General features: G+C 41.8%; 1 protein-coding gene across 8 annotated transcripts in view; it reads right to left on the bottom strand.

The window, feature by feature from the left end:
• Positions 1-26,678, bottom strand: part of rbfox1 (RNA binding fox-1 homolog 1) — a 412,559-nt gene that overhangs the window by 162,953 nt on the left and 222,928 nt on the right. The window contains exon 1 of one of the 8 annotated variants that reach the window (XM_072268741.1): positions 6,433-6,470. The exons of the other annotated variants lie outside the window; for them this stretch is intronic. Within the exon in view, the coding sequence (XP_072124842.1) occupies positions 6,433-6,450 (18 nt within the window). The 5' untranslated portion in view covers positions 6,451-6,470. Of the gene's footprint in view, positions 1-6,432; positions 6,471-26,678 lie in introns of those variants that run through there. 8 annotated transcript variants of the gene reach the window in all.

The raw sequence follows: 26,678 nt of genomic DNA, 5'->3' as shown, positions 1-26,678 counted from the left end.
AAGTTCAAATTTCAAAGTACATTTATTATCAAATTAAATTCATCATGTACAATCTTGAGATTCATCTTTTTGCAGGCAGCCACAAAACAAAGAAAAACACGAGAATCCATGAAAAAACTACACAACAAAGACCATCAAGCACCCAATATGAGAAAAAAGAACAAATCATGCTAACAATAAAAAAGTAAACAAATAACACACAGAACATAAACCACAGAGTCCCACACATGAGTCCACAGCCATGGAGACAGTTCAGCCCTGCAGATGGTCCAACAGCCTGATGGCTGCAGGCCACAGCTATGGAGCCAGTTCAGTATCATTATAAGATAATTGTGTTCCCACATATTTTGGATGGCACCAAGATACAAAACTTGGTGTCCAATATTGCAGTTCCACAACTGGATTGATCGAAATCACTGAACACAAGATCAGATTAGATTTCAGTTTTCAGAAAGACTTGCACAGTGTCACAGCAATCTGTCTAACTATTTTACAACAGATTCACAGGCTAGCTGAGCCGCTATTGAAAGGAATTGCCACCAACTTCATTAGACATGGACTTGCTTAACAGCTTCAGCTGCGTTCTGGGTGGCACACCAATTCCAGCTGTTTGAGCACAAATCTCTAGGCTGACACTCTGCATAATTACTGAGGGAGTGGCCCTCTCTCTCGAGGGTTCCATCTTTTGTATGATGTGTTAAACTAACACCTAGTATCCTCTGTCATGTTGACATGAGCAAGTGCCAGTAAACAGCATCAGACTCTTTACCTCCTCACTAATATTCATCTCTCAATCACTATCACTAAAAACAGGCTATCTCTGTCGTATTAGCACTACCATTATGGAAGACTGTTGTGCACATATTGGCTGTGTTTTCTACATTACAGTAGTCAGTACACTTCAAAATTACTTTATTGACGATAAAGCCCTTTGTAATGGCTTAAAGTGGTTAATTACACAGGGGTTGCAAGTTTTTATCATGATACACTCATTCTCCCACCTCCTTGAGTCTGCAACTCCCCAAAGCTTCAGGGAGTTGCTAACATTTTCATATTGTGAACATTCCCAATCAGTCCCCAGTGTCTTGAACTCTGCAAAACAGAAATGTGCTTCTTAGCTATCTTCCTTCAGCATTACAGAGTCCAGTAAATGCCTTCATTGCTTCTAAAAAGATGCATTCCTCTGGAGCTCTGTAAAACTATGTAGAGCCAAATATCCCTTTGCCCTCAGCTTCATTAAGATACTAAACCATTTTAGATGGCATTTTCACTTGGTTCCCAATAGTTCTTTCTTAGTCTGGAATACATTCTTTGCCACTATTTCTAATGATTCTACTTGAATTAATTGATCCATGGCCACATTCTTCTGATGCACCTGTAATGAATATAGCATTTAATTAATACTTAATTTTATATTGCCCATAGAGAATCCAATAAATTACTATTTTTTTCCACTTTTTTCTGCTGTGTAGGAAAATGGCACTTCTGGCAGCTTGTTTACATTTTTTCTTTTACCTTCTCAAGAAGATTCAGAGTCTAGATGAGCGATTATGCTTTATGGCTTCCTTAAATGGGAGTTGAGATTTCAGTAAGTGCTTCTTGAGAATCACGAGTGCAAGTTTAGTGCTTTATTTTTGTATCCCTTACATTTAATGGAAGGAAAATCACTTACTGCAGACCCTTCATTCCCCGAGCAGTACTCCGGGCAAGTGTCTTAATGCATCAGGAGTGCAATATTGCAAATTATATTTTAAATTTGTTAATGGAAAGTTTGTTTTACAAGAGGTTTCTCGAGCCTCATCATTACATCATAACGTTAACGTTGACCAGTGCTATGTCTAAATAACACCTTAGCCCCCACTCTGATCCTCCAGGTCCACGAACTTATATGAGGTAGAATTAGCTGCTTCAGCATGCATACATCCGGAAACAAAATTTATCTTATTCCAAAAATTTAAAAAATCATTGGAAATGGCTTTTAATTTATGAGAATGCATTGCTTTCTCAGCATTACTATTGTGAACAAAGGTTGTATTGCTAAATACATGGACACAGCAGGATAAAATATTTGCATCTCAGCCTACAATCATCTTGAGATTGCTTAATTGAGTACTGCTGGTTTAGAAATAAATACAAAATCAATGAATGCATTTGCCAGGCAGTTGATGTTACAGGCAGTGGTTATGCTGCACTGCTTAAATGACAGGCAAGTGGCACCTCCGTAAATATGATCCAGTAAATTAATCCTTGTAAAGTGAAGTGGTCGGCTTTAAGAATTTTGCATGTGGTAGAGCCATTTTCATTACAAATCAGAGGAAGTTTCTGTAGGATTCGTATGTTCATATGGAAAAGATATCCCATTTCAGTCATCATTATAGGATCCATTTTACACAATATTACAATTTTGCATGTGAAGCAATAGTTGAACCCAGTAAAATACGCAGGCACGGAATTTATTTTAGGGGAATAACTGAGGTAAGCACTTATTAGAACATTAGACTGTGCCATGTTTTGCTGAGATAAAGTTGTGCTCAGGTTTCATGAGGATAAATCCAGACAGAAAATCTCATGTGAATCCCCACAATCAACCAGCACAACCAATTACAATCGATCTGTGACTGGAAGAGGACATCTCAGGCTTCACAAAGAGCAATACAACTGCCAGGAAATTAGCCATTCTTCAATTGTCTGATTTTATACTCTGACTTATTTATTTATTAATTGTCTTCAATGGAGGCTTTGATCTGCCCTTGTTAAGAGACGGGGGGGGGGGGATGGGGGACTGTTGAAGCCACACTGCCATTTAGATTAGCTCAAATTCAGAATCTTTAATGAATTCTAACATAATTTTAGCAGTAGTAGCTGCAGATTAAGCTCTAACTAATTGGGTACTATAGAAACAAATAAATCTGTGTGCACATGTGTGGTCTTGGTATCCAAGAATTTGGATGAAATAGAATGAACAATCTCAAGCAGATGTAATTTTTGGAACTTAGCCATACCAAACAGAGGGACAGCCATTTATGTGGACGGAAATGCCACAGGCAAATCGTATACTCTAATGGAGAGTGGTTATGATTGCAAATTATCCACCTTTAGCATTATACAATCTTTGACACAATATCATTTAATTTCACCCAGTCCGCATTGATATTTGAGTGGAAATCATACAGAAGCACCACACCACCAAGATAATCTAATGAGACAAGAATGGTGTGCCACATTTCCAACTAACAAATATATTTTCCTATTTAATGTGACAGAGAATTCAGAAATGTAATTTAATATACTTTGTGCTTATCAGAGGAGTTATCAGATAATGCATAAATGCATAATGCATCTGGCTTTCTTGTTAGATGGAATGATGATAATCTTATTATTGCATGGCTATGCTAAGTGATTCAACTTTAAAAGACAATTAGGACCTATAATGCATTTCACCATATTGCAGAGCAAAAAATTTAAATAATCATTAAATTATTGCAATGGTACTTATTTAAAATATTTTATAACTTCAAAATGAAAGGCTAATATTGTAGGATCAAATTTAATTACAGCTCTAAGGCGATATTAACCCTTACCACCTGCGTGGGTGGCAGGTAAAATCTCACGGATTACTTATGCAACTGGGTGCTAACTGGTCTGGGTTTTAATGTGCTGAATGTTGCTGCAAACCTTATATATGAACAATGAGAGCAGATAATGGTGTCAGGATCACAATTTTCTTATTTCTCCTGTGACCTCAGTGTTCTGCTTGGCATTAAATCCTGAATGACTTTACCACCTGACAGGTAGAGTGAGAATGAGGATTTGGACGGAAATATATCCAACTAGGCACAATCAAAAGTGTTTTTTGTTCCTTGCACTGAGACTGGAGGAGAAGGAGAAGACTTTCAATTATGATAAGTGTAGGCATACCCTCTTGGGCAGGTGTGGCTCTACCCCACCCCACTCCCAATCATCCTACTACCAATTCTTCATTAGTTAAAACCTCAGGAGGTAATTGCAGCACTGACCAAACCTGGTATACAAATATAAGGATGGGGCATTCTCCAACCATTTACATGCCACACAAAATACCATAGGTAGAAAGCTAATAAAATTGATTTAATTGAGGCCTTCCTCTGTTCTATAACAGTATACATATCAATCTCATGTTGCTGTTCACTGACTCACAATCAGCTTAAAGCTCAAAACTCAGGATCAAGTCCTCTGATCTCTGTCCAATTAGCATGAAGAATGGTAATGTATGGTTTATTACATAGCTCTAAATCAGCCATCAGTGATCCTTGTGGTGATATGACATGTAAGAACGTGATTGGAGAGAGTTCTGAGCATGCGCAGGAATGATAGAAAGATTGAGAAACATGGTGTTGTAAAAATGTTGCAGTTAAAAGTTCTATTTCTTCCAGAAGATGGTTCTTTATTAGTAACCCACGGTATGTATGAATATAAAGAACACAATATGGTGTCAGAAGTTGGTCTGGAGGAATAATACATTTCCTAACACGGGAGAATCGAAGATAATTTTCTGAAAAAAGAGTTTGAACTGTTTTGGTGTTGCTAACAGTTTTACAAATGGAAGGTTTGCAGCCTCCACTGACACTTGAATTGTCTGGGAACGTACCTGAGAACTGGAGAAAATTTAAGCAACGTTTTGAATTGTATTTATCGGCAATCGATGCAGATTGAAAACCGAAAAAAAACAAAGGGCTATGCTTCTACTCTGTGTAATAGGTGACAAAGCAATTGAGGTATATAATCATTTTATTTTTTGAAAATGGAGATAATTTAAATTTAAAATCGATAATGGACAAACTTGAAGCATTTTGTATACCAAAGCGTAATGAGATGTATGAGTGGCACAGATTTTTTACATGTACGCAGAGAGCTGGTGAAACTATTGACCAATATGTTACTAAGCTGAGGCACCGGAGTAAAACATGCGAGCTTGGAGAACTAACAGACTCTCTCATTAAAGACAGAATTGTTTGTGGCATTCTGGATAATGGTCTGAGAGAAAGACTGTTAAGAGAACAAGACTTAGACTTGGAGAAAGCTTTGATGCTCTGCAAAGCTTTGGAAACCATGACGTCACAGGCATAAGAACTTTTCATTGAGAGCTGCAACGTAGACACTGTGAGGAAGCGTAAACATATTAGAAAAAATAATAAAATGGTAACAAAACTGACAGGGGGCAAGACGTCATCTGAGAGAAAAAAGTTACGTGATTGCTGTGGGCAGCAGTATCGGCCAAAACAGTGTCCAGCATATGGGAAAATATGCAACGACTGCAGTAAGAGTAATCATTTTTCACGCTGTTGCAGAAATAGAAAGAAAATAAAACAAGTAAATGCAGTGCTTGAAAATGAACTTGAGGAGTTTTATATAGATGTGCTTTGTGAAAACAAACAAAGTAAGAATGACTGGACAATTCCATTGCAAGTGAACCAAAACAATATTCTGTTTAAACTTGATACTGGAGCACAAGTAAATGTTCTTGCAGAATCTGAGTTTAATGCATAAAAACCAAGTTACATAAGACAAATATAAAGGTGGCTGGGTATTCAGGTGCAGATATTCCAGTTAAAGGAACATGTGTGGCAAAAGTATCACACAAAAATACGGTGCACACGCTTTCATTTGTGGTGGTGCCAAAGAATGTACAGTCAATACTGGGTTTATCTGCCTGTGAGAGACTAAATTTGGTGAAAAGAGTCTTAGTCCTGGACAGCGACACAGAGTCAGAATACAGTGACTTGATGAAAGAGTATGAGGACTTGTTCAAAGGGTTTGGTTGTCTTCCAGGAGAGCACAAGATTAAATTTGACAACACAGTGCCACCCGTAGTACATCTGTGTAGAGAAGTGCCTTTTGCATTACGTCATCAACTGAAAACAGAGCTTGATAGAATAGAACAGCTAGGAGTCATAAAGAAGTTGATGAACTGACTGAATGGGTCAATTCGCTTGACATTGTTGATGAGGAAATTGGAAAACTGAGGATTTGCTTAGATCCAAGAGACTTGAATCGATCCATTAAAAGAGCATTTCAAATTGCCTATTCGTGAAGGAATCATGTCACAGTTTGCTAATGCAAAGTACTTCAGTAAATTAGATGCATCCTCTGGATTCTGGCAACTTAAGCTAGATGAACCGAGTTCAAAGTTGTGTACCCTTAACACTCCTTTTGCCAGATACTGTTTTCTTCGGCTTCCGTTTGGAATTGCATCTGCTCCTGAATTGTACATAAAACCATTCACATGCTATATGAGCACATTGAGGGTGTGGATACTTCCATGAACGATATTATTGTTTGGGGATCATCTAAACAAGAGCATGGCACCAGACTCAGACAAGTCTTTGAGGCAACACACAAGGCCAACCTGAAGTTGAATAAAGACAAATGTCAGCTAGGAGTGATTGAACTTACCTTTGTGGGTGATATCATCAGCAATGATCCATTGAAGGTTCCTGTTATTGAGAGCATGCCAAGACTGCAAAATAAAAAGGATGTTCAAAGGTTCATGGGAATGGTCAACTACATGGGAAAATTCATACCCAATCTTTCGGAACAGCTTGCTCCATTGAGGCAGCTAACAGAAAAGAAAAACGAATGGATTTGGAATCATGAACAGGAGAAGGCATGGCAAAACCTCAAGAAAGTGCTCACTAAAGGACCTGTGTTGAAATTCTATGATGCTGAGAGGCCCATCAAAATCTCATGTGATGCATCTCAAGCAGGCTTAGGGGCAGTATCACTCCAGAAACATGATCAGGAATGGCTACCAGTGCCATATGCATCTCATTCATTATCTGATCCAGAAACAAGATATGCCCAAATTGAAAAAGAATTGCTCAGCATTATGCTTGCTTGCGAGAGATTTCATCAGTTTGTGTCAGGGCAATCTATTGATGTTGAAACTGATTATAAGCCTCTGATTGCATGGTTTCACAAACCTTTAAGTAACTATCCTTTGCGAATTCAGTGAATGATGATCAAATTGCAAAGATATGCATTGAATGTGTCATACACACCTGGAAAATTCATGTACACGGCTGACACTCTTTCCAGAGCTGTGGATCCAACAACAAAAGACAGTCACAGGGACGCTGTTGATGTTCAGGCATTTGTTGATATAATCGTAGAGACTGGACCTGTTGCCCCCGAAAAGTTGGAACTGCTGCATCTTGAGACAGAAGGACAAAATTCTCAGTCAGGTAATACAAGTGGTGATGGATGGCTGGCCAGATAATAAGCATGGCTGGACGTCAAAAGTACAAGAATATTGGAACCACAGATCAGAACTTTCTGTTGTGGGTGGGATATTGTACAAAGGCAGCAGAATTGTGTTTCCTAAAAGTCTCCGAAAAGAAATATTTGGGAAAATTCATGAAGGCCACCTAGGTATTGGAAAATGTAAGAGGATGGCACAGGATGTGATGTTTTAGCCCAGGGTGAATCAAGAAATTGCAGAATTGATGTCTTCTTGTCAAATATGCCTTAAATACCAACCTAGCAACCTAAGGTAGCCACTGCATCCACATCCTAGTCCTCAGAGACCTTATCAGAAGTTAGGCATTGATCTTTTTGTAACTGACAACAAAGATTATCTATTAATAACAGATTACTACTCATTGTATCCTGAATTGTGTGGTCTGAGCAGAACAACTGCAGAGAATATAATTACATGCATGAAATCAGTTTTTTCTAGGCATGGTTTACCTGATGAAGTTTTCACAGAGAATGGTCCCAAATTCAATGGTGAATGTATGAGGCATTTTGCTCATGAATGGGGTTCTGTTCATACAACATCTAGTTCATTTTTCCCTCAGTCCAATGGATTAGTTGAGAAGTCGGTAGGAATTATCAAGAAAGCAAAAGATAGTGGAGGTGATTTTTATAAAGGTTTGTTAACCTATCGCAGTACTCCACTTGAATGTGGATTTTCACCTGCTCAGCTCTTGATGGGACGCCGTTTGAGATCCCATCTGCCAACAGATGAGAGCTTTCTGAGAACAGAGGGAGGTGAACAAGTGAAAGGATGGAAAGATGAACACAAAGCAAAACAGAAAACATACTTTGACAGATGTTCTCGTCCATTACCTGAACTGCACCAAGGATACAAGACAAAATGAACACATGGACACAGAAAGCTACAGTACTTGAAGAAGTACAACCCAGATCATACATGGTCCAAACAGAAGAAGGAGCGGTGTTAAGAAGAAATTGCAAAGACCTTAAGAAAGAGCCAACTTCAGATTTTCACTTAACTGATGCAGACCAGACAAAACATGGAAATAACAACGAAACACAAGAACTGTGTGAACCACTTGGAAGGTCTACTCGTGTTCATAAACCCCCAGAGAGACTGATAGAGACATGTTAAATTATGCATTTGCTATGGTCAACATTGCTAATTGTTTTTCTTTTTAAGGAAAGGAAGATGTGGTAATATGACGTGTAAGAACATGATTGGAGAGAGTTCTGAGTATGCACAGGAATGATAGAAAGATCGAGAAACACGGTATTGTAAAAACGTTGTGGTTGTTGTTAAACAGAAGTTCTATTTCTTCCAGAAGGTGGTTCTTTATTAGTAACCCACGGTACGTATGAATATAAAGAACACAGCAATACTTACCCATGATCAATATCCCAGTAGATAATGGTATGCTAAAAGCAACAATCTCATTTTATTATCTTTTGTTCTCTCCTTTTCTTTTTTCTGCTCTATTTTCAGCACTTTTGTTTCAAACTGACTTGCAGCATGGAGAATCCTTCGCTGGTTTCCTATTTAGTCAGTGAAAACTCTCACTCACCATTTGTGGGTATTAACACTATTGAATCTCACCCACTAACCTCTAGTTCCTGAGGAGATTGAGGTCCTTTGAAGTATGCAGGCCTCTCCTTCACATGTTCTACCAGTCTGTTGCTGCCAGTACAATCTTCTATGCGGTGGTGTGCTGAGTCATTGGCGTCAACACAAGTGATGCCAACAGGCTCAATAAACTGATAGAAAGGCTGGTTCTGTTATAGGCGTCAAACTGGACGCACTGGAGTCTACGGTGGAACAAAGGACCGACGCAAAATCCTGGCAAATCTGGACAATATTTCTCACACTCTGCATGCCATCTTGGCTGAACAGAGGAGCATTTTTAGTAATAGACTAAGCCAAATGCACAGTTTCAAAGAGCCCTGTGTGAGGTCATTCTTACCCTCGGCCATTAGGCTCTATAATGAATCAACCTATAGCCAGGGAAGTGATGACCCCCTCCAGTCAGACACTTTGAGGTAACTTATTTTTTATTCTTGCTTACTTCTCTTATAATATTTGTATATTTGTGCGCTTGTAATGCTACTTTGACACTGTAATTTCCTTTGGGATCAATAAAGCATCTATCTATTTACCTAACTGAACATTAATACTGTAGTGCTTGACTTAAAACAATGTGCACATTACCAATGAAAAGAGTCACATACCAGCTGTTCAAGTTACAAGTTTAGAGCCTGAGGAGGCTGACATATTATACTGCTGAGCTCCACCCATCGGAGGACATATTCCCATTGAAGTGCATTGTACACTGATTGAGCACAAAACCAATAAAGAATTTTACTCAACAGTTGATGACATTACCATTGAAGATCCATGTTATTGATATGCTTACAGTACGACACTTCACACACCTTCTGTCCTGCTTATTAACAACAAATCTCAGGCCCCAGCTTAGCCTGGAACCTTCACTGGGTCAGAATTGACCATAAACATAGCTGGATCAACCACATAACTGACTTGAGGGTGGCGACAAGAGATAGACGGTTTCCAGGTATACTGTGGCAATTATCTCATAAGGAAAGAACTCCAATATCTCTACTTTCTGGGAAGGTTAAGGAGGTGCAGAATGTCACCAAACACACTAACGAGAGATGTGCTGTTGAAATGATCTGGATTGGCTGCATCATTGGCTGGCTCAATAATTTGAATGTGCAGGAATGTAAGAAGTTACAGAGAGAAATGGCCTCATCCCAGTTCATCACTGCCACTTTCTTCATCACCATTGACAGTATCTCAGAAAAGCAGCATTTGTTATCAAAGATCCCACCGTCTGGGCCGTGCCATTTTCTTGCAGCTACCAATGGACAGGAGGTACAGAAGCCTAGAGTCCCATGACACCAGGATAAAGGACAGCTACTTCCTTTCAGTCATTCAGTTCCTGGAACAACCTGTACTATCAAATCACTACTTCAGTACAGTAACAATAGGCCCACTTTGACCACTTTGCACTACAACAAACTTCCTTTTAATAGTGTTCTTTCTTATGAATTTTATATAATAACATAAATTCATTTTTAATTTATGTTTTTCTTGTAAAACTTCTTGTATGATGTTATGTGTCTCTGACACTGCTGCATGTAAGCTTTCCATAGCACTTGTGAATATGACAATAAATTTGACTTAACTTGACTCAATACACCAAAACCTTTTCAAAGTCACAAGGCCTGCTGCGTTCACCAGCAACTTTGATGTGTGTTGCTCAAAGTCACAAGATGTGGTTTTGGTTCATGATGTAATATTCTCCACTTACCTGGAGCTATACAGCTCCAACTAAGCTCAAGGAAGTTTAGCACCACCCAAGACAAAGACTGGTACCCTATCAAACATTCCAGTAAACAGTGACTGCTGTGTGTGGTATCCACAATATGCCCTCTGTTATTTGCCTACATCACCTCACAAACACACCACAAGCACCACCACGAAGGACAAGGGAAGGGAGGTCATGGGGACGCCCGTTCAACCCACACACCATCTTGACTTGGAAATATACTGGCACTCTGTCACAGTCCTTCTCCCTATTTACTAGCACTGTGAGAATACCTTCACCAGAAAGCAGAAGTGATACAAGAGGTTTGCTCTCTACCATCTTCTCAAGGCAATTAGAGATGGCGATTAAATGTTAGCCTTATCATGGTGCCCTGATACTAAAACTTGAATAAATGAATTTACAAGTACATTTTAAAATTGGCACTGGTTCCTGTTAAAATTTAAAATCTTGTTCTTGACCTGTTGGGCCAGAGACATGATAGCTATTCTAATCCAAACTCCAAATGGCAGGCACATTTTAGTAGAAAGTGATTTCAGATTTTACACTTTTATTTCAGAGAAATTCAGACTCAGATTGAAAGTACTTCATGTTGCAAGTCAATGCAAAAGTGTGAGCTGATCAGAAATGATTGGAACTGTAAAATGCTGGAGCTGCAAATGAATGTAAAATTTCTCAGTAAACTCTGAAATGCAAAGACTGACGATAAGCTCCTTGTAAGAATTATCCAAATGTTGCAAGAGGAAGCATTCGCTCACAATTTACCGTGTCTTTCCAAATTTTTCTGAACATATACTAATGTTAAAATCTTCATTTAACATGACACAGAGCTGATGCACATAAATTGTACTTAAAGTCAGAGAGAGAAGTATTAGTACAGCAGAGGTCCACAGAATTGTTGGTTTGACACCTCACATTTCACAATTACCTATACAGCAGTTGCCTCATTTCAAAGATAATTTACGGGTAGACTTTCAGCTGTGATAAAGTGTTATATTATTGCATGCATTACAATCTTATTATTTGGTGCATGAGAATGAATTCTTACATTATATATAAAAATATATAGCAGTTTTTTTTTTATGAAAGTTCCCTGATTCTCTGCCAACTACTTAGGTCTTCTGGCATAGATGTACATCCTCTAGAAATTTTCGAGCAATTTGTCTAGTTATAGTTCTTAAATCATTAGAAGAGAGTATCCTTTATATTAGCACAGGTTCGAGGAAACCTCGACTGGAATTCATAGGCAACAATGAAAACAATATATTGAGTAAGATATACTCCGGTTCAAATAAATGTGCAAATGACAAGAACACTGTCAAAAAAACACTTAGTAATATCCAAATTGCAATGTAAATCTAGATTTTTAATTTGGCTTACATAGTTTTGTTTGAAACAGTGCTCAATAGCTGTGCATTGTCTGAGGAACGTTTCCTGCTTGTATATGCTAACAATTAATTTACGCTACAAAAAATTACACTTTTACAATAGGAAGAGAATGAGCTTTGTTACTGTAGCCAGAGCCTTATGCGTTCACAAGGATTGTATAGTCACTGTAAATTAAGCATGGTTTCACCACAGTTGGAATTGACATGATTTAGTCAAGATATTGGATTTTTGCACTGCATTGTTTGAAGAGCCAACACTTTGAGCATGAGCAGTCATGCAAATTTTGTAAGCATCACAGTCACTCATTCACTCATTGCAGCAAATGCTTACTGGTCAAGCTTAGCAAAGCAAAGCATCTTCTATCTCTGTCTTTGCAGACTAATTTAACTTCAGCCTCATTAAAGATGTCCCAACCATACTAGTATAAAACTTCAAGAATTCAAGGTAACAAGACCCAGAGAAGTGCTACAGTATAGGGACTCAAGTGACCTGAAGGTGGCTAGAGCAGGGATCCAAGTGAGGACTGGCGAAGTGGAGGGCAGAGGAAGCAGTTCAGGAGGCAGTGGCGAGGCTGCGTCACAGGAGGCTGGTGGGAGTGGTCACACGAGGCCGAGCTGGGCTAGGATCCTTTCCAACTCCCCAAATGGACACCAGAGGGAAGGAAAGGTGTCATCTAGTTCAGGAGAAGATGAGAGCAGTAGTGGAGGAGACGAGAGCTTGCAAGGCAGTGGGAATGAAGCAACAGGGAGCTTGGACAAGATGAGAGAATATGGTTGAGAGGAAAGTGACCTGGGCTGATCTTTAGAAAGCTGAACCACACCACATCCAATTTCTCATCCAGGCAGTGTACGATGTGCTTCCAAGCCCATGAAATCTGCACACATGGGGCAAGGCAGAGTCATCTGCGTGCCCACTGTGCTCCAAGCGAGGAACCCTGGAGCACATCCTCAGCAGCTGTGCAAGGGCACTTGGTGACGGACAGTACAGGTGGAGGCATGATCAGTTCCTGAAGACCATCGCTGAAGCCATCAGTGCAGGAGTTAAGTGGGCGAAGTGGTCCCGACCCTCCAAGCAGACCATTGCCTTTGTCAGAGCTGGGGAGCAGCCAATACCTGCCAAAAGAACATCTGCAGGCATTCTGACCTCTGCAAGGGACTGGCAGCTGTTGGTGGACCTCGAAGGGCAGCTGAAGTTCCCCAACCATATCGCAGGCAGTCACCACCCTGCGACCAGACATTGTCCTAGTGTCTGAGTCTATTGAGCAAGTGGTGATGCTGGAGCTGACAGTCCCATGGGAAGATAGCTTGGAAGAGGCCTTTGAAAGGAAGATCTCCAGGTACGCAGGACTGGTCAGCATCTGTCAGCAGGCTGGATGGAGAGCGAGGTGTCTCCCAGTGGAGGTTGGTTGTAGGGGATTTGCAGCCCATTCCTTAGTTAGAGCCTTCAGAAATTTGGGCATCGCGGGAGAGAGGAAGAGGAGAGCCATCCGCAATATCATTGATGCAGCAGAGAGTGCCTCAAGATGGCTGTGGCTCAAAAGAGGGGAGCCATGGAGTCATAAGTAGCTAGCCATCTGGACACAAGCTGGGGTCTGATCAGCCCTGGCTAGGTCACCTGGAGGAGGTTGTATGATGATGAAAGACCCGAAACACCCGATGATTCCAGGAACATCACTGAAAATGTGTCCAGAAGCATCAGTAGATGTACGTACACAGCTCCTTCCTGCAACTGGCATTTTCATTGCAACACTAAACAAGCAAAACAACCTTTTGTGCTATATGCTTAGATCTAGGCATTTCACAGAGTTAGTAGAAAGAGATGGAACATAACTCTGGCTTTGGGAAATAGCGTAAATTGAGCAACATTATAGGGAGCTGAATTAATACGGTTCATTTTGGAAATAATTGTTTAAAAGACTAGAATGAAATCCATTTTCAGCTCTTCCTCATGCATTCAGAAATAGGCAATTAAATAATCAATATGTTCTTCCTTCTCCAAAATGAAGAAATATTTTTCGGTTTTATGGCTTGTTGCTTTTTATTTACCACTGGGAATTTATGTAGTTTACAAAATATCTCTGTAACCATTCCTTTCCAGAAAAGTAAAACAAGTTTATTCTTATATTCTCTTTTAAGACCATAAGTCCATTAGACATAGGAGCAGAATTAAGCCATTTGGCCCATTGAGTGTGCTCTCCCATTCCATTATGGCTGATTTATGTTCCCTCTTAACTCCATTCCCCTGCCTTTGCCCTGGAATCTTTGGTGCAAACTTTAAAAGAAATGTCCACCAGCAAAAATGAAGTGAAACTTGCATAGCAGAAAATAATAAATGCAATTTTTCCATTACTAGCAAAGAATCAGTAATTTTTCTCAATGCAAACAATCTGCATCCTTAATCCTGACCATAGTTTCAATGTTTTCAAATGGCCCTTTCCTAGAATCAGGGCCACTCTTAGCCTTTCTCCTTCTATACCTGTTTAACCCTCTAGCATCACCAGCAAGGTCAGCATTTAATGCCCACGTCCAATTCCCCTTAAGAACAAATTGATGACCCAGCTTCCTCAGCTGCTACTTTCTCTGTTGTGAATATACTCAAACCGAATTGTTTGATCAGGAGTTCCACAAACTACTCCTACTGATCAATTCCTTCTGATTAGTGACGGTGGCAGATTTGGAAGGTGGTGTCTGAGTACCATAGCAAATGACTACAGTGTATTTTGTATGATACACACTGCAATCATGTTGTGCCAGTGGTCTGGGTATAAATGTTGGCCTATATGTAACTCCAGACCCATCACTGATATTAACCCATAATGTCCTTTGAAAAATGACCTAGAGTGTCACTGGATTCAGGAGCAAGTAGGGATGGCACTAAACATGGGCCTAGGCAGTGCCCTCAATATCACATGGGAAAAAAAACACAACAGGAACAAGCCCTTTGACCCACAGTGTTATGCCGAACCAATTAAATTAGTAATCAAATGGCCAGCTAATCTCTTCTGTCTACACAATGCCCATATCCTTCCATTTTCCTTACATTCATGTGCCTTAAACATCCCTTAAATGTCCCTAATGTATCTGCCTTTAGCAACACCCCAGGCAGTGCATTCCAGGCACCCACCACTCTCTGAGTAAAAAACGTGCCCTCACAGCTCCTTTTAAATTACCCCTCTGACCTTAAATGCATGCCTTTTGGTATCAGACATTTTAACATTTGAATAAGACAAATTCGAAAACATCTGCAGTTTTATATCGAATGTAAAATGTTTCTATTCACTGCAGTCAAGCCAAACAAGTCATATTTAGCAAATCGTCCAAGGATGATCTGTTTCGAAGATTAAGAAAATTATAGAGGTGCCAACATTTCTTGCATTTTTCAAGATCATAATCTTCTGGTTCTATGCATATTACTTGCTATATTTCATCTAACCCTCCCCCACAGCCAATAAATCTCAAAATGAATAATGTGCATAACAAATTGTACACAAGAATGCTTATGATAGCACTGAATTAATAAACTGAAGGCAGATTTATCATGTTTAGTGAAAGAACGGACTTGATTTTAACCTCCCTTCTAACAACAGGCAGACAACTGTCAAGCAAGTGGTTAAAATGGTGAGAATGTCATTCCTACCCCAACCTGCACATCTTGTCTGCTGCAGATATGAAGAGCAAAAAGTCAAAGGTGAGATAGCATGCTTGTGATTAAATATAATTTGAAATCCTGTGATGCAATTAGGTTGAAGGTATTATTTGAACTAGTCCAGGTTGGATTCACAGAGGTCAGTAACCTCAACATGAGAAACATATACTGTATTGTAACATAATTGCAGTTATTAAAGAAAAGGAGGCCCAATCCAAGGAAAACTGGGCGACCCGGAGATCCATAATGGGCCGTGCACTTGATTTGGATTATAGTTTAAATGTTCTTGGTTGGATAAAGGCGAATTAGGTGATGATGTTGTTCACACGGCACTCTTGTCAGATTAAAGCCGGAGGAGAGCGCCAACAGTAGGGTGTATTGAAAAGATAGTTGCAGAAAAAGAACAGAAGAACGGCTAGCCAGAACTACATTGCAGGACAGACTGCAGGTTTAACCCTTCAGCTGAGGAGGCTCTGATTTTTAATGTAATTGTTTAGGAAAGATCTCCTACCAGCTGGAGCTAGCTTCTTTGTCTTCCAATGACAGTGAAGTTGATCATTGTTTTCAACAATTACACCTCTAAACCACTCCGTGTAACCAGATAGAGGATGTGCGAATCATTATTTGCTGCTGATGATAGCAACCTAACAGAGACTAACGAGCTTCCCCATTTGGTAAAATCCTAGGCTGGTTTTTCACATTGCTGATTGTAACAAATGATGCATATAGATATGAGAGTCACAATCATTAGCCAGTCTTCATGACACAAATCTTCAATAGCCAGTTTGGAGCAGCCACTGTTAAAATGGGCCAAAGTAAGGATTGGGAACTAAGGCTCTGGCTCGAAAGGTTTCAATTAGGAGGCATAGGTTAGAACCAGGTTAGGTTTTTATTTTCCTGTTAATCTGAGACTCTTGACAGTGGAGGTAAAATGAGAGTCAGGGCAGAACAGTACACCCCCTGTAAGACGAGAGAAGTCAGGAACCGCATAATCTCCCTGATGACTACATCTGTAGGATGCTGCACCCAGTTATGGCTCCTGACAGACTAGATCAAGGAAGTGGAGCTGAAATTGAATTATCCAGGATTCTGAGGATATCACAGAATTGAACTGAATTGACTTTACTTCTTGCATCCTTCACATACATAAGGAGGAAAAATGAGAGCTTTGGACACACCTTGGGTGCAGGCTACAGAAAGATGGGTGAACACCAGGATAAGTAAAGTGAATAAGCAGACAGGGCAGTGTTCTGCTGTGGCCATTACCTTCAGTAACAGGTATACCCCTTCAGGCCGAGTGATAGTGACTGGGGACTTGGTGGTAAGAGATGCAGGTAGGTTTTTCTGTGGCCGCAGTTGAAACACCAGGATGGTGTGTTGCCTCCCTGATGCAAGTGTTAAGTATTTCTGACAGTAGGTATTGGATATTCTGAATGATGGGGCGGGGGGGGGGGAACGGGGTGATGTGGTTGAGTTGCGAGAGGACATGGTTCATATAAGTACCAATAATGTAGACAAGAGCAGGGATGGGATCCTGCCGAGGGATTTTTGGAGCTATGTAGAAAAGTTAGAAAGCGGAACTTCAGGATTACTACCCATGCCACATGCTAGAAAGGTGAGAAATAGATACATACAGTACTGTGCAAAACATCTTAGACACCCTAGCTATACGTACAGTATGTGCCTAAGACCTTTACACAGTCATCATCATCATTATGTGTCATGTTATATGACGCTGGTGATGATGGTCTATGGCCATGATTGTTCTTGGCAAACTCTACACAAGTGGTTTTCCAATGTCTTCTTCTGGGCAGTGTCCTTACAAGGTGGGTGCCCCAGCCAATATCAATACTCTTCAGAGATTGTCTGCCTGGCATCAGTGGTCGCATAACCAGGACTTGTTATATGCACCAGTTGCTCATATGACCATCCAACACCTTTTCCCATGGCTCCACATAACCTGATCAGTGGGCTACGTTTTGCCCAAGAGTGACCTGTAGGCAAGGGGAGAAAAGGAGCACCTTACACCTTCTTTGGTAGAGATGTTTCTCCACCCGGCTGCCCTGTTTTGCACAGTGTGCAATTCAACACATAGTTAAGGAGCTGGTGAAAGAGGGAAGGCTTCAGATTTATTGATCATTGGACTCTCTTCCAGGCAGGTGGGACCTGTACAAACAAGATGATTTGCATCCAAACTGGAGGGCAACCAAAATCCTCATGGGTGATTTGCTAGTACTACTCAGAATGGTTTAAATTAAAGAGATGGGGCAGAGTGGCAATTACAGTACAAGAGCAACTAGTGGTAGGGCTGAGGACAAGAAAGGTGCAATGACAAGTAATCCTGACTGGAAGGACAACAAGGGACAGACATAAACACAGTGGGGCTAATGGGCTGAAATGTGTTTATTGCAACATGGAGCATTATGGATAAGGAGATGAACTAAGATTCAAGATTGTTGCTATTATAGAGACCTGGTTTTGTAAGGGACAGGACTAGCAGTTCAACACATCTGGTTTTGCTGTTTTAGATGTGATAGGGTTTGCACTGCTGATAAGGGAGAATGTCACAGCAGTACTTGGAAGGGATATTCTGGAGTGCTCATCCATTGTGGTATTGCTCAGGGATACAATGGACACAATTGCACTGATTGGAGTATACTATAAGGCCCCTTAACAGCCACTGAAAGTGGAGGAAAATATGTAGACAGATTACTGAAAGGTGCAGAAACTATAGGGTTATCATAGTGAAAATCTAACTTCCTAGGATTGACTGCAGCTTCCTTAATATAAGAAGTGTAGACAAGGTGTGATTTCTTCACTTCATCTGAGAAGAATTCAGCTAGAGGAGAGGAGATATTGGACCTAGTTTTGAGAAATGAGCCAAGCCAGGTGACAGATCTAATGGTGGGTGAACATTTTGGGAATACTGACTGCAACTCATTATGTTTTAAGGTAGTTGTAGGCAAGGATAAAATGAAGAAGGTATTAAACTGGGGGAGTGCAAATATAGGATAGGACAGGAACTAAGGGTTATTGACTAGGAGCTGCTGGTGTGGATACGTGGGAGTGCTTAAAAACTGGTCAAGCAGAGATTAACTTTAGCATTTTCCAGTAAGGAGTGAAGACAAGAATGGTAAGGTAAGAGAACCTTAGGTAACCTGAGAGGTCCTATATTTACTCAGGAATTAAAAGGGAGTAAAATAAACTGGAAGAGGAAACTGAATGTAGTGTATCTAATTTTGCTGATGACACTAAATTGAGTGGAAAAGTAAATTATGCAAAGGATGTGGAGAGTCTGCAGAGAGGTTATGTGAATGGGCAAGGACATGGTAGATGGAGTACAATGTTGGTGAATATGAGGTCATCCACTTTGAAAGGAAAAATAGAAGATCAAATTATTATTTAAATGGTGAAAGACTGCAGCATGATGTTTATTTATTAACTTAGAGATACAGCATGCTACAGCCCCATTATCGAACTAACCCATACATCTTTGGAACGTGGAAGGAAAATGGAACACTCAGAGGAAATCCACATAGTCATGGGGAGAGCATTTAAACCCCTTACAGAGAGTGGCAGGTGGATAAGATGGATGTCCCCAGGGGCTGACTGTGTATAGCAGGGGTCCCCAGCCTTTTATGCAACGCGGACCGGTTTAATATTGACAATTTTCTTGCGGACCGGCTGACGGGGAGGGCGGGTGGTGTTCAAGTTCAACAGTGCATGACAGGGAATGAGGAAAGGTGCAGCTGACTCATAGCGTATCATATCATTTCCTCGCGGCCCGGTAGCACATGCTTTGGGGACCACTGCTGTGTAGCTCTGAGTAGAGAAAGAAGCTTGAGAGGAGGTTGCTTGGGTTTGACAAGAAACTGATTTGTCTTCACCAGCATTAGGTGAGGTCTAGGAGGACTAGAGTGTGCCTTTTTTTTGAGAAAGGAAATTGTGATATTAAATTGTGACATAAATCAGTGTGCCTCACTTCAGTGGTAGGAAAGCTACTGGGGAGGATACTGAGGGATAGGATTTATCGACATTTGGAAAAGCATGGTCTATTTAGGAGCAGTCAAGATGGCTTAGTGCAGGGCACATCTTACATTACAAAATTATGTGAGTTTTTTGAGGAGGTGTCAAAGGAGCTTGATGAGGGTAAGAGTGGATATTAGTGGACTTTAGAAAGGCTTTGATAAAGCTCCCTATGGTAGGTTGATTCAGAAGATAAAGGTACATGGGATCTAAGGATGGACATGGAAGTTTGGATTTGGTAAAAGATTGTTTAAACAAGATAGAAAGTAGGGGTAGAAGTCTGTTATTCTGTGGAGGTCCATGACCAATGATGTTCTTCAAGGATCATTGCTAGGAGCTCTGTTATTTGTGATATGCAGTGGATTCCAGCTAGCTGGGCCAATAGTTAATCAGGCAGCCATTTATTTTGGACAACTCTTCAACAACAAAAACTGAACCAAGAAAGTACCTGGGATTCCCTTCATTTAATTAGGACAATATGCTGCTTCATTGGGCCGGGAGACTGCTGCCGAACAGCTTCTAAGTAGCCTCATTTGCATGCACTTGAGTGGCCATTGGTCATCATGCTGAGGGCAATCAGTTTTTAAATAGCATCATTTTCATATGTTTGTGCTCAAGAAGCAGTGATTTTTGTCACTGATAGTTGCTGAGAAATAAACAATAAGGTAATTTAAACTGTTTTACTTACTGCGGTTTCCAGCATTCTGGCTTGGAGATGCCAGAAATGGCTGGGAGTGAAAATGGAATGATTTCACTACTTCAGCAGGCTAGGAATTATAAAAGTATTGACAATAATCTTGACTATTATAATGAAAATGAAGATTTGGAGGATCTCAATTGGCTAATGCACTGTAGAAAGGCAGTCCATTATCTGCAATAAGTGTCTACGTGATCTTGTTCATTTACGGTCAATCAAAAGAACACAGCAGATGAAATCATTTGTCGATAATTATGAGGAACTAGTACAGTTTTATAGTACTGTAGAGGTATCTGTAGTGTTCTAATTTGTTTTGTATTTCACTTAATACATAAATTATTACTCAGTTAAAAGGTAGTTTGACTTTTTGATACTTTTTTTTTATTTCCATGAAATTCGGCTGTTTGGGACAGCTGCTAAATTGGACCAAAATGTACTGGTCCTGATGCGTCCCAATTAATCAGAATCCACTGTATGTCAATGATTTGGATGTAAATGCAGAAAGGTCAATTGGCAAGATTTGTAGTGTTATGCATCCTGTGAAGCTCTGAAAAAGAGTATAGCAGGATATCAACCAGCTATAGATAAAGGCAGAGAAGTGGCAGATGGAGTTTAATCCAAGCAAGTGTGAGGTGTTGAACTTTTGGAGGTTAAGTGAAAGGAGAAAGAGACAGTTAAAGGTCAAACCCTTAATAGCATTGTGGTACAGAAAAATCTTGGGGTCTAGATCCATAGTTCACTGAAATTGGATAAAATGGTAAAGAAGGCTGTTACGTACCCCGTAACTGGGTTGCCAAACCAGCAGAAATGGATCACTCCGTTGGAGTCTGGATTACTAGATCTAAGAAAGTTTTATTAAAGAAACAAGCAACACAGTAATCGAAAGGATAATAAATGCAACAGTTCAGCAATGATAAACACACGTGCACAGAATTAAGGTAACAGGATCAATCAAGCTCTATCGTTGTCTAGGTGAAATGACCAATTTCAAAGTGACACAAAGTCCAGTTCAATTTAGTTCAGTTCGCAGTAATCGTTGCCATGGCGATGGACAATGTGGGGGGAAGGAGAGAGAGAACGAGAACGAACGATCATCCAAAATGGCTTCCACTCACAGACCTGCGATATTGCTCACAAGCAGCTTTCGGGCGAGTCCTTTGTGATGTCGATCCTCTGCAGTGAACCCGGCACCAAGCAAGGGCGGACACCCAGCGGGTTCCCGCTGATCGTACCTTTCCACCCTGTGTGTTTATGGCCCGGTACTTCCCACCGACTTGTGAGAGGCGCACCACTTCCAGGGTCTCGTTACCTCAGGTGTCGTGTGTGCTGCCTTAGCGAACCTGTCCCTTTTAATCCCCCTGCTGGGGTATCTCCTGTCCATCACTTCAAACAGTTCAGGGTTCAAAGGGGGAGCCACTCTAGACAGCTCTCTCTCCCGTCCCTTCATTACACATCTCCAGATCGCCTGTCCATCACTTCAAACAGTTCAGGATTCAAAGGGGGAGCCGATCTTGACAATACCCAGACTAATGGCTCCTTCATTAACATCTCCAAATGCTGCTTCATTGTGTTCCTTATCTCTCCCTCCCCTGAGGACAGGTGGCAGACCAACTGCTGATGCCACTGGTGCTAGCCCAGGCCAGCAAACATCTTAATTTATGTGTATTCTCGTCACACTTCGCCCCTTTAAGGATTTTTACCGAGGTAAAAATTACAAACATGAGTACATTATTTGATACACACAAATATACATCTTTATCAGGTATTTGGCTAATACAGAGAATTTGAAGTTGTCAACACCTGACAGACAGTCAGCAATCACATTTTCCGTCCCTTTTATATGTGTTATTAATAATCCCTTAGACCAGGCTCCAACTTAGCAAAATTCATAGTGGCCAAAAACACTGATGAATTGCGATCAATGTAACCTCTCATTTGGTTTTGTCCCGGACCACAATAACAAGGGTCGTCCCATTCCGACCTAGTATTCTCTCGCAAGGGCTTAGTAGGAGGGGGAGAGGTAGTGACCGCAGAGTTATTGCAAAACTTCCTACAGTACCCCACCATCTCCAAGAGCCTTCTGAGGGCCCTCTTGTCTGTCGGGGTTGGGAGGTCAGCGATAGCCTACACTGTAGCTTGCATCGCTGCCAGCTGCCCCTGTGTTACCACAATTCCCAGGTAAGTGACCATCGCGTGGCCGAATTCATTTTTTTCAAGGTTCACTATCAAGCTGGCTTCAGACAGCCGTATTAAATTGCCAATACACACCTCTGTGTTCGTCAGCCCTATAGTCACTGAATTACTCATTCTATATGAATGTTGTTTACTAGGCTGGCCTATTGAAACAGACACCACCCAACGTCCCAGTTCTTTGCATCGCCTCGGGACAATCAAACACACGGGTGCGAGTCGTTTAATTACTTCTCCTAAAGAGTCGCTTTGTTCGGGGATTAAGGGAGAGACCTTATCAGTAGACCTGGCCAAAACAATAGCCTTCTCCCATCTGATCGATCCCATACTAATCTTTTCAAAATGGTTTTTTTCTCTTATCAGGGGGCCCCTAGCTTCATTGATTTCCACGCTAACACCGACTAGGTTTGTTAGCATATCAAAAGCCTGTGACTGTCTCAGTTCGCGTCGGTCATGATCAATAACATCCTTCCCCCTGGGCAGCCGGTAAACCTCTTTCATGATTCCATCAACTGTTTCCTCCAGCACCGCAAAATGTCCACCGGGGGGTACCTCGTGGGCCATGTTAAAAACCTCATCCCCATAACTCTTTTGCACCACCCCCCATTCCTCATCTGCGGGCACGGTACTTGGTCTCCCTTTCTTCCTTAGCACTTCCTCCTCCGCACAATAGCCTACTAGTTCCCTTGTCAAGCCTGTGTCAGAGAGAGCTGTCTCTGCCAAAACCATCAGCCTCATGTCTCACTCCTGTGTCTGCACAAATTCTTTCCTGGCTACTGCTATGTCTGTCCCAGCTCCCTCACTATCTCTTATCTCACTACACTCCTTCTTTTCACTTTCTACCCTCTTCTCGTACAAGGTTGGCAGAAGCGTTTCAGCTAAATTCACTACCGCAGCCCCATGATGAACCTGTGAGTCCATGGGCGGGGCCTCACTGCTGGCAGGCTGACCTGTCAATCTCATGACTGGGAACACGATTCCCCCGGCGAGGTCATTACCGAGCAAGACTTCTACGCCTTTCATCGGTAATTTGGACCTCACCCCGATCGTGACTAGTCCAGAGACCAGGTTGCTTTGTAAGTGTATCTAGTGCAAAGGGACTAACTCTGTCCCTTCCCCAACACCTTTGACCTTGACCTCCCCAATCCGGGTCTCTGAGCTAAACTCTAATAAACTCTTCAGTATTAGTGACTGACACGCTCCCGTGTCTCTCCAGATCCGCACTGGAACTGGTTTTAACCCCTCCTTCACTGACACCAATCCGGCCGAGATAAACCTCTCGCACCCTTCCTAAACTTTGGCAGACCTGTCCTTCCCTAGCGGTTCGCTTAACAGCTCGATACAGCCAGTCAAAATCGCTGTCTTCCCTTTTCCCGTCTCCTTCTTTGGGGCAAAGCACCTAGACGCAAAGTGTCCGCCTTTCCCGCAATTATAACAGACGGCCCCAGGAGACTTCCTGCCAGACTGCTCCCGGTCTACCTTATCCTTCTCACTAGTCCCCGGCTTACTTTCTGACTTTTCCGGCAGACTCTCCCCGCCGTCCTGACTACCCTTCTGGTGGCCTTTACTCGGGGCAAACTTCATTTTATGCGTCAACACATACTCATCCGCTAACTTAGCAGTTGCGGCTAACGTGGCTGCCTCCTTCTCATCTAGGTAGGGTCTCATACCCTCAGGGACACAACCTTTAAACTGCTCAATCAGGATCAGCTGTAGCAGTCTGTCATAATCCCCCTCTACTCCTTTCGAGGCGCACCAACGCTCACAATATGTCTGCATCTCACGGGCAAACTCCAAATACGTGCGGGCCCACTGCTTCCTCGCATTCCGGAACCTCTGCCGGTATGCCTCCGGGACCAACTCATAAATCCTGAGGATGGCCTCTTTCACCACCTCATACCTCTGGGCATCTTCCACGGACAAAGCTGAGTAAGCTTCTTGGGCTTTCCCTTTCAGTACACTCTGAAGTAAAACAGCCCACTTATCCCTCGGCCAGTCTTGACTTATAGCCACTTTTTCGAAATGGAGGAAGTACCGATCCACGTCGGTATCGTCAAATGGGGGAACCGGCCTAACCTCCTGGGTCGCCCGGAACCCTCCACCTTGGTTCGGCACGAGCCCCTGCTCGGCCCTTATCTTTAACTTCTCCAGCTCAAATTCCCTTTCCCTCTGTTTCTCTCTCTCTTCTCGCTCCCATTGCCTCTCTTTCTCTTCTCTCTCCAACTGTCTCTCCCTCTCTCTCTCTTGCCTTTCTAACTCTTTCTCTTTCTCTTACCTCTCTAATTCTCTCTCCTGCTCTTCTCGCTGTAATTGTCTGTCCCTCTCTTTCTCTTCTCACTCCAACTGTCGTACCCGGAACTCGTGCTCGAGTCTCAGTTTTTCGAGCTGCACCTGTACCGCGTCTCCAGCAGGTTTTTCAATAGACACCACCCCCAGCTCGCCTTGGGGAAACACACCTTTAGATACATAGTGCTCTACGATAGCTCTGTGTATCTGCTCTCTCCTCATTGTCAACTTCCCCTTAGTAAGATTCAACCGTTTGGCCACAGCTACCAATTCCGATTTCCTGGCATCCTCTAATGCCTCCAAGGTCGGCGCCTTTATAAATTCCTCAGCCTCCATTTCTGCTGTTTGTCTTTTCTTTCTTTCGGGAATTTTAACCCAATCAATTTACTCCGTCCCAAATTTAGCGTTCAAAATCGCGGACGAGAACCCCACTTATGTTACATACCCCGTAACTGGTTTGCCAAACCAGCAGAAATGGATCACTCAGTTGGAGTCTGGATTACTAGATCTAAGAAAGTTTTATTAAAGAAACAAGCAACACAGTAATCGAAAGGATAATAAATGCAACAGTTCAGCAATGATAAACACACATGTGCACAGAATTAAGATAACAGGATCAATCAAGCTCTATCGTTGTCTAGGGGTATATGACCAATTTCAAAGTGACACAAAGTCCAGTTCAATTTAGTTCAGTTCGCAGTAATCGTTGCCATGGCGATGGACAATGTGGGGGGAAGGAGAGGGAGAACGAAAACGAACGATCATCCAAAACGGCTTCCACTCACAGACCTGCGATATTGCTCACAAGCAGCTTTCGGGCGAGTCCTTTGTAATGTCAGCTGGGGTCACCGACTGTGACCCCTCCTCCAGATGCGGTCGATCCTCTGCAGTGAACCCGGCACCCAAGCAAGGGCGGACATCCACCGGGTTCCCGCTGATCGTACCTTTCCACCCTGTGCGTTTATGGCCCGGTACTTCCCACCGACTTGTGAGAGGCGCACCACTTCCAGGGTCTCGTTACCTTGGGTGTCGTGTGTGTCCTGCCTTAGTGAACCTGTCCCTTTTTATCCCCCTGCTGGGGTATCGCCTGTTGATCACTTCAAACAGTTCAGGGTTCAAAGGGGGAGCCACTCTAGACAGTTCTCTCTCCCGTCCCTTCATTACACATCTCCAGATCGCCTGTCCATCACTTCAAACAGTTCAGGGTTCAAAGGGGGAGCCGATCTTGACAATACCCAGACTGATGGCTCCTTCATTAACATCTCCAAATGCTGCTTCATTGTGTTCCTTATCTCTCCCTCCCCTGAGGACAGGTGGCAGACCAACTGCTGATGCCACTGGTGCTAGCCCAGGCCAGCAACATCTTAATTTATGTGTATTCTCGTCACAAGGCATATGCACTGCTTGCCTTCATTGGCAAGGGTGCTTAATAAAAGAGTCAGGAAGAAATGTTGAGTTCTATAAAACTTTAGCCAGACCACACTTGGAGTATTGAGTACTGTTCTAGCAGCCACGTTATAGGAAGGATACGGAGAACGTGGAAAGAATGCAGAAGAGGTTAACCAGAATGCTGCCTGGATTGAGCTATAAGGAAAGATGTAAACTCTAATAGTCCATCTTCCACTAACAGCCCTTCATCCTTAATATTATGCTGGTATCTTTCAAGCTGTCTCCACGCAATAATGGAAAATAGACTCAAATTTGTCCACAAATCCTGAAATACATGTACTGTGTTTAGGATTTTTTTTAGTAAAGTCATTAATGTTCTCCAAGAATAACATCTTTAAAATGCAAAATTCATTAAGACTTTGTGATTTATTTAACTCCATCTTCCTATTTTACCATTT

This window comes from Mobula birostris, chromosome 9, assembly GCF_030028105.1.
Source record: "Mobula birostris isolate sMobBir1 chromosome 9, sMobBir1.hap1, whole genome shotgun sequence".
Taxonomy (NCBI): Eukaryota; Metazoa; Chordata; class Chondrichthyes; order Myliobatiformes; family Myliobatidae; genus Mobula; species Mobula birostris.
This window is presented reverse-complemented; position numbering and strand designations above follow the sequence as displayed.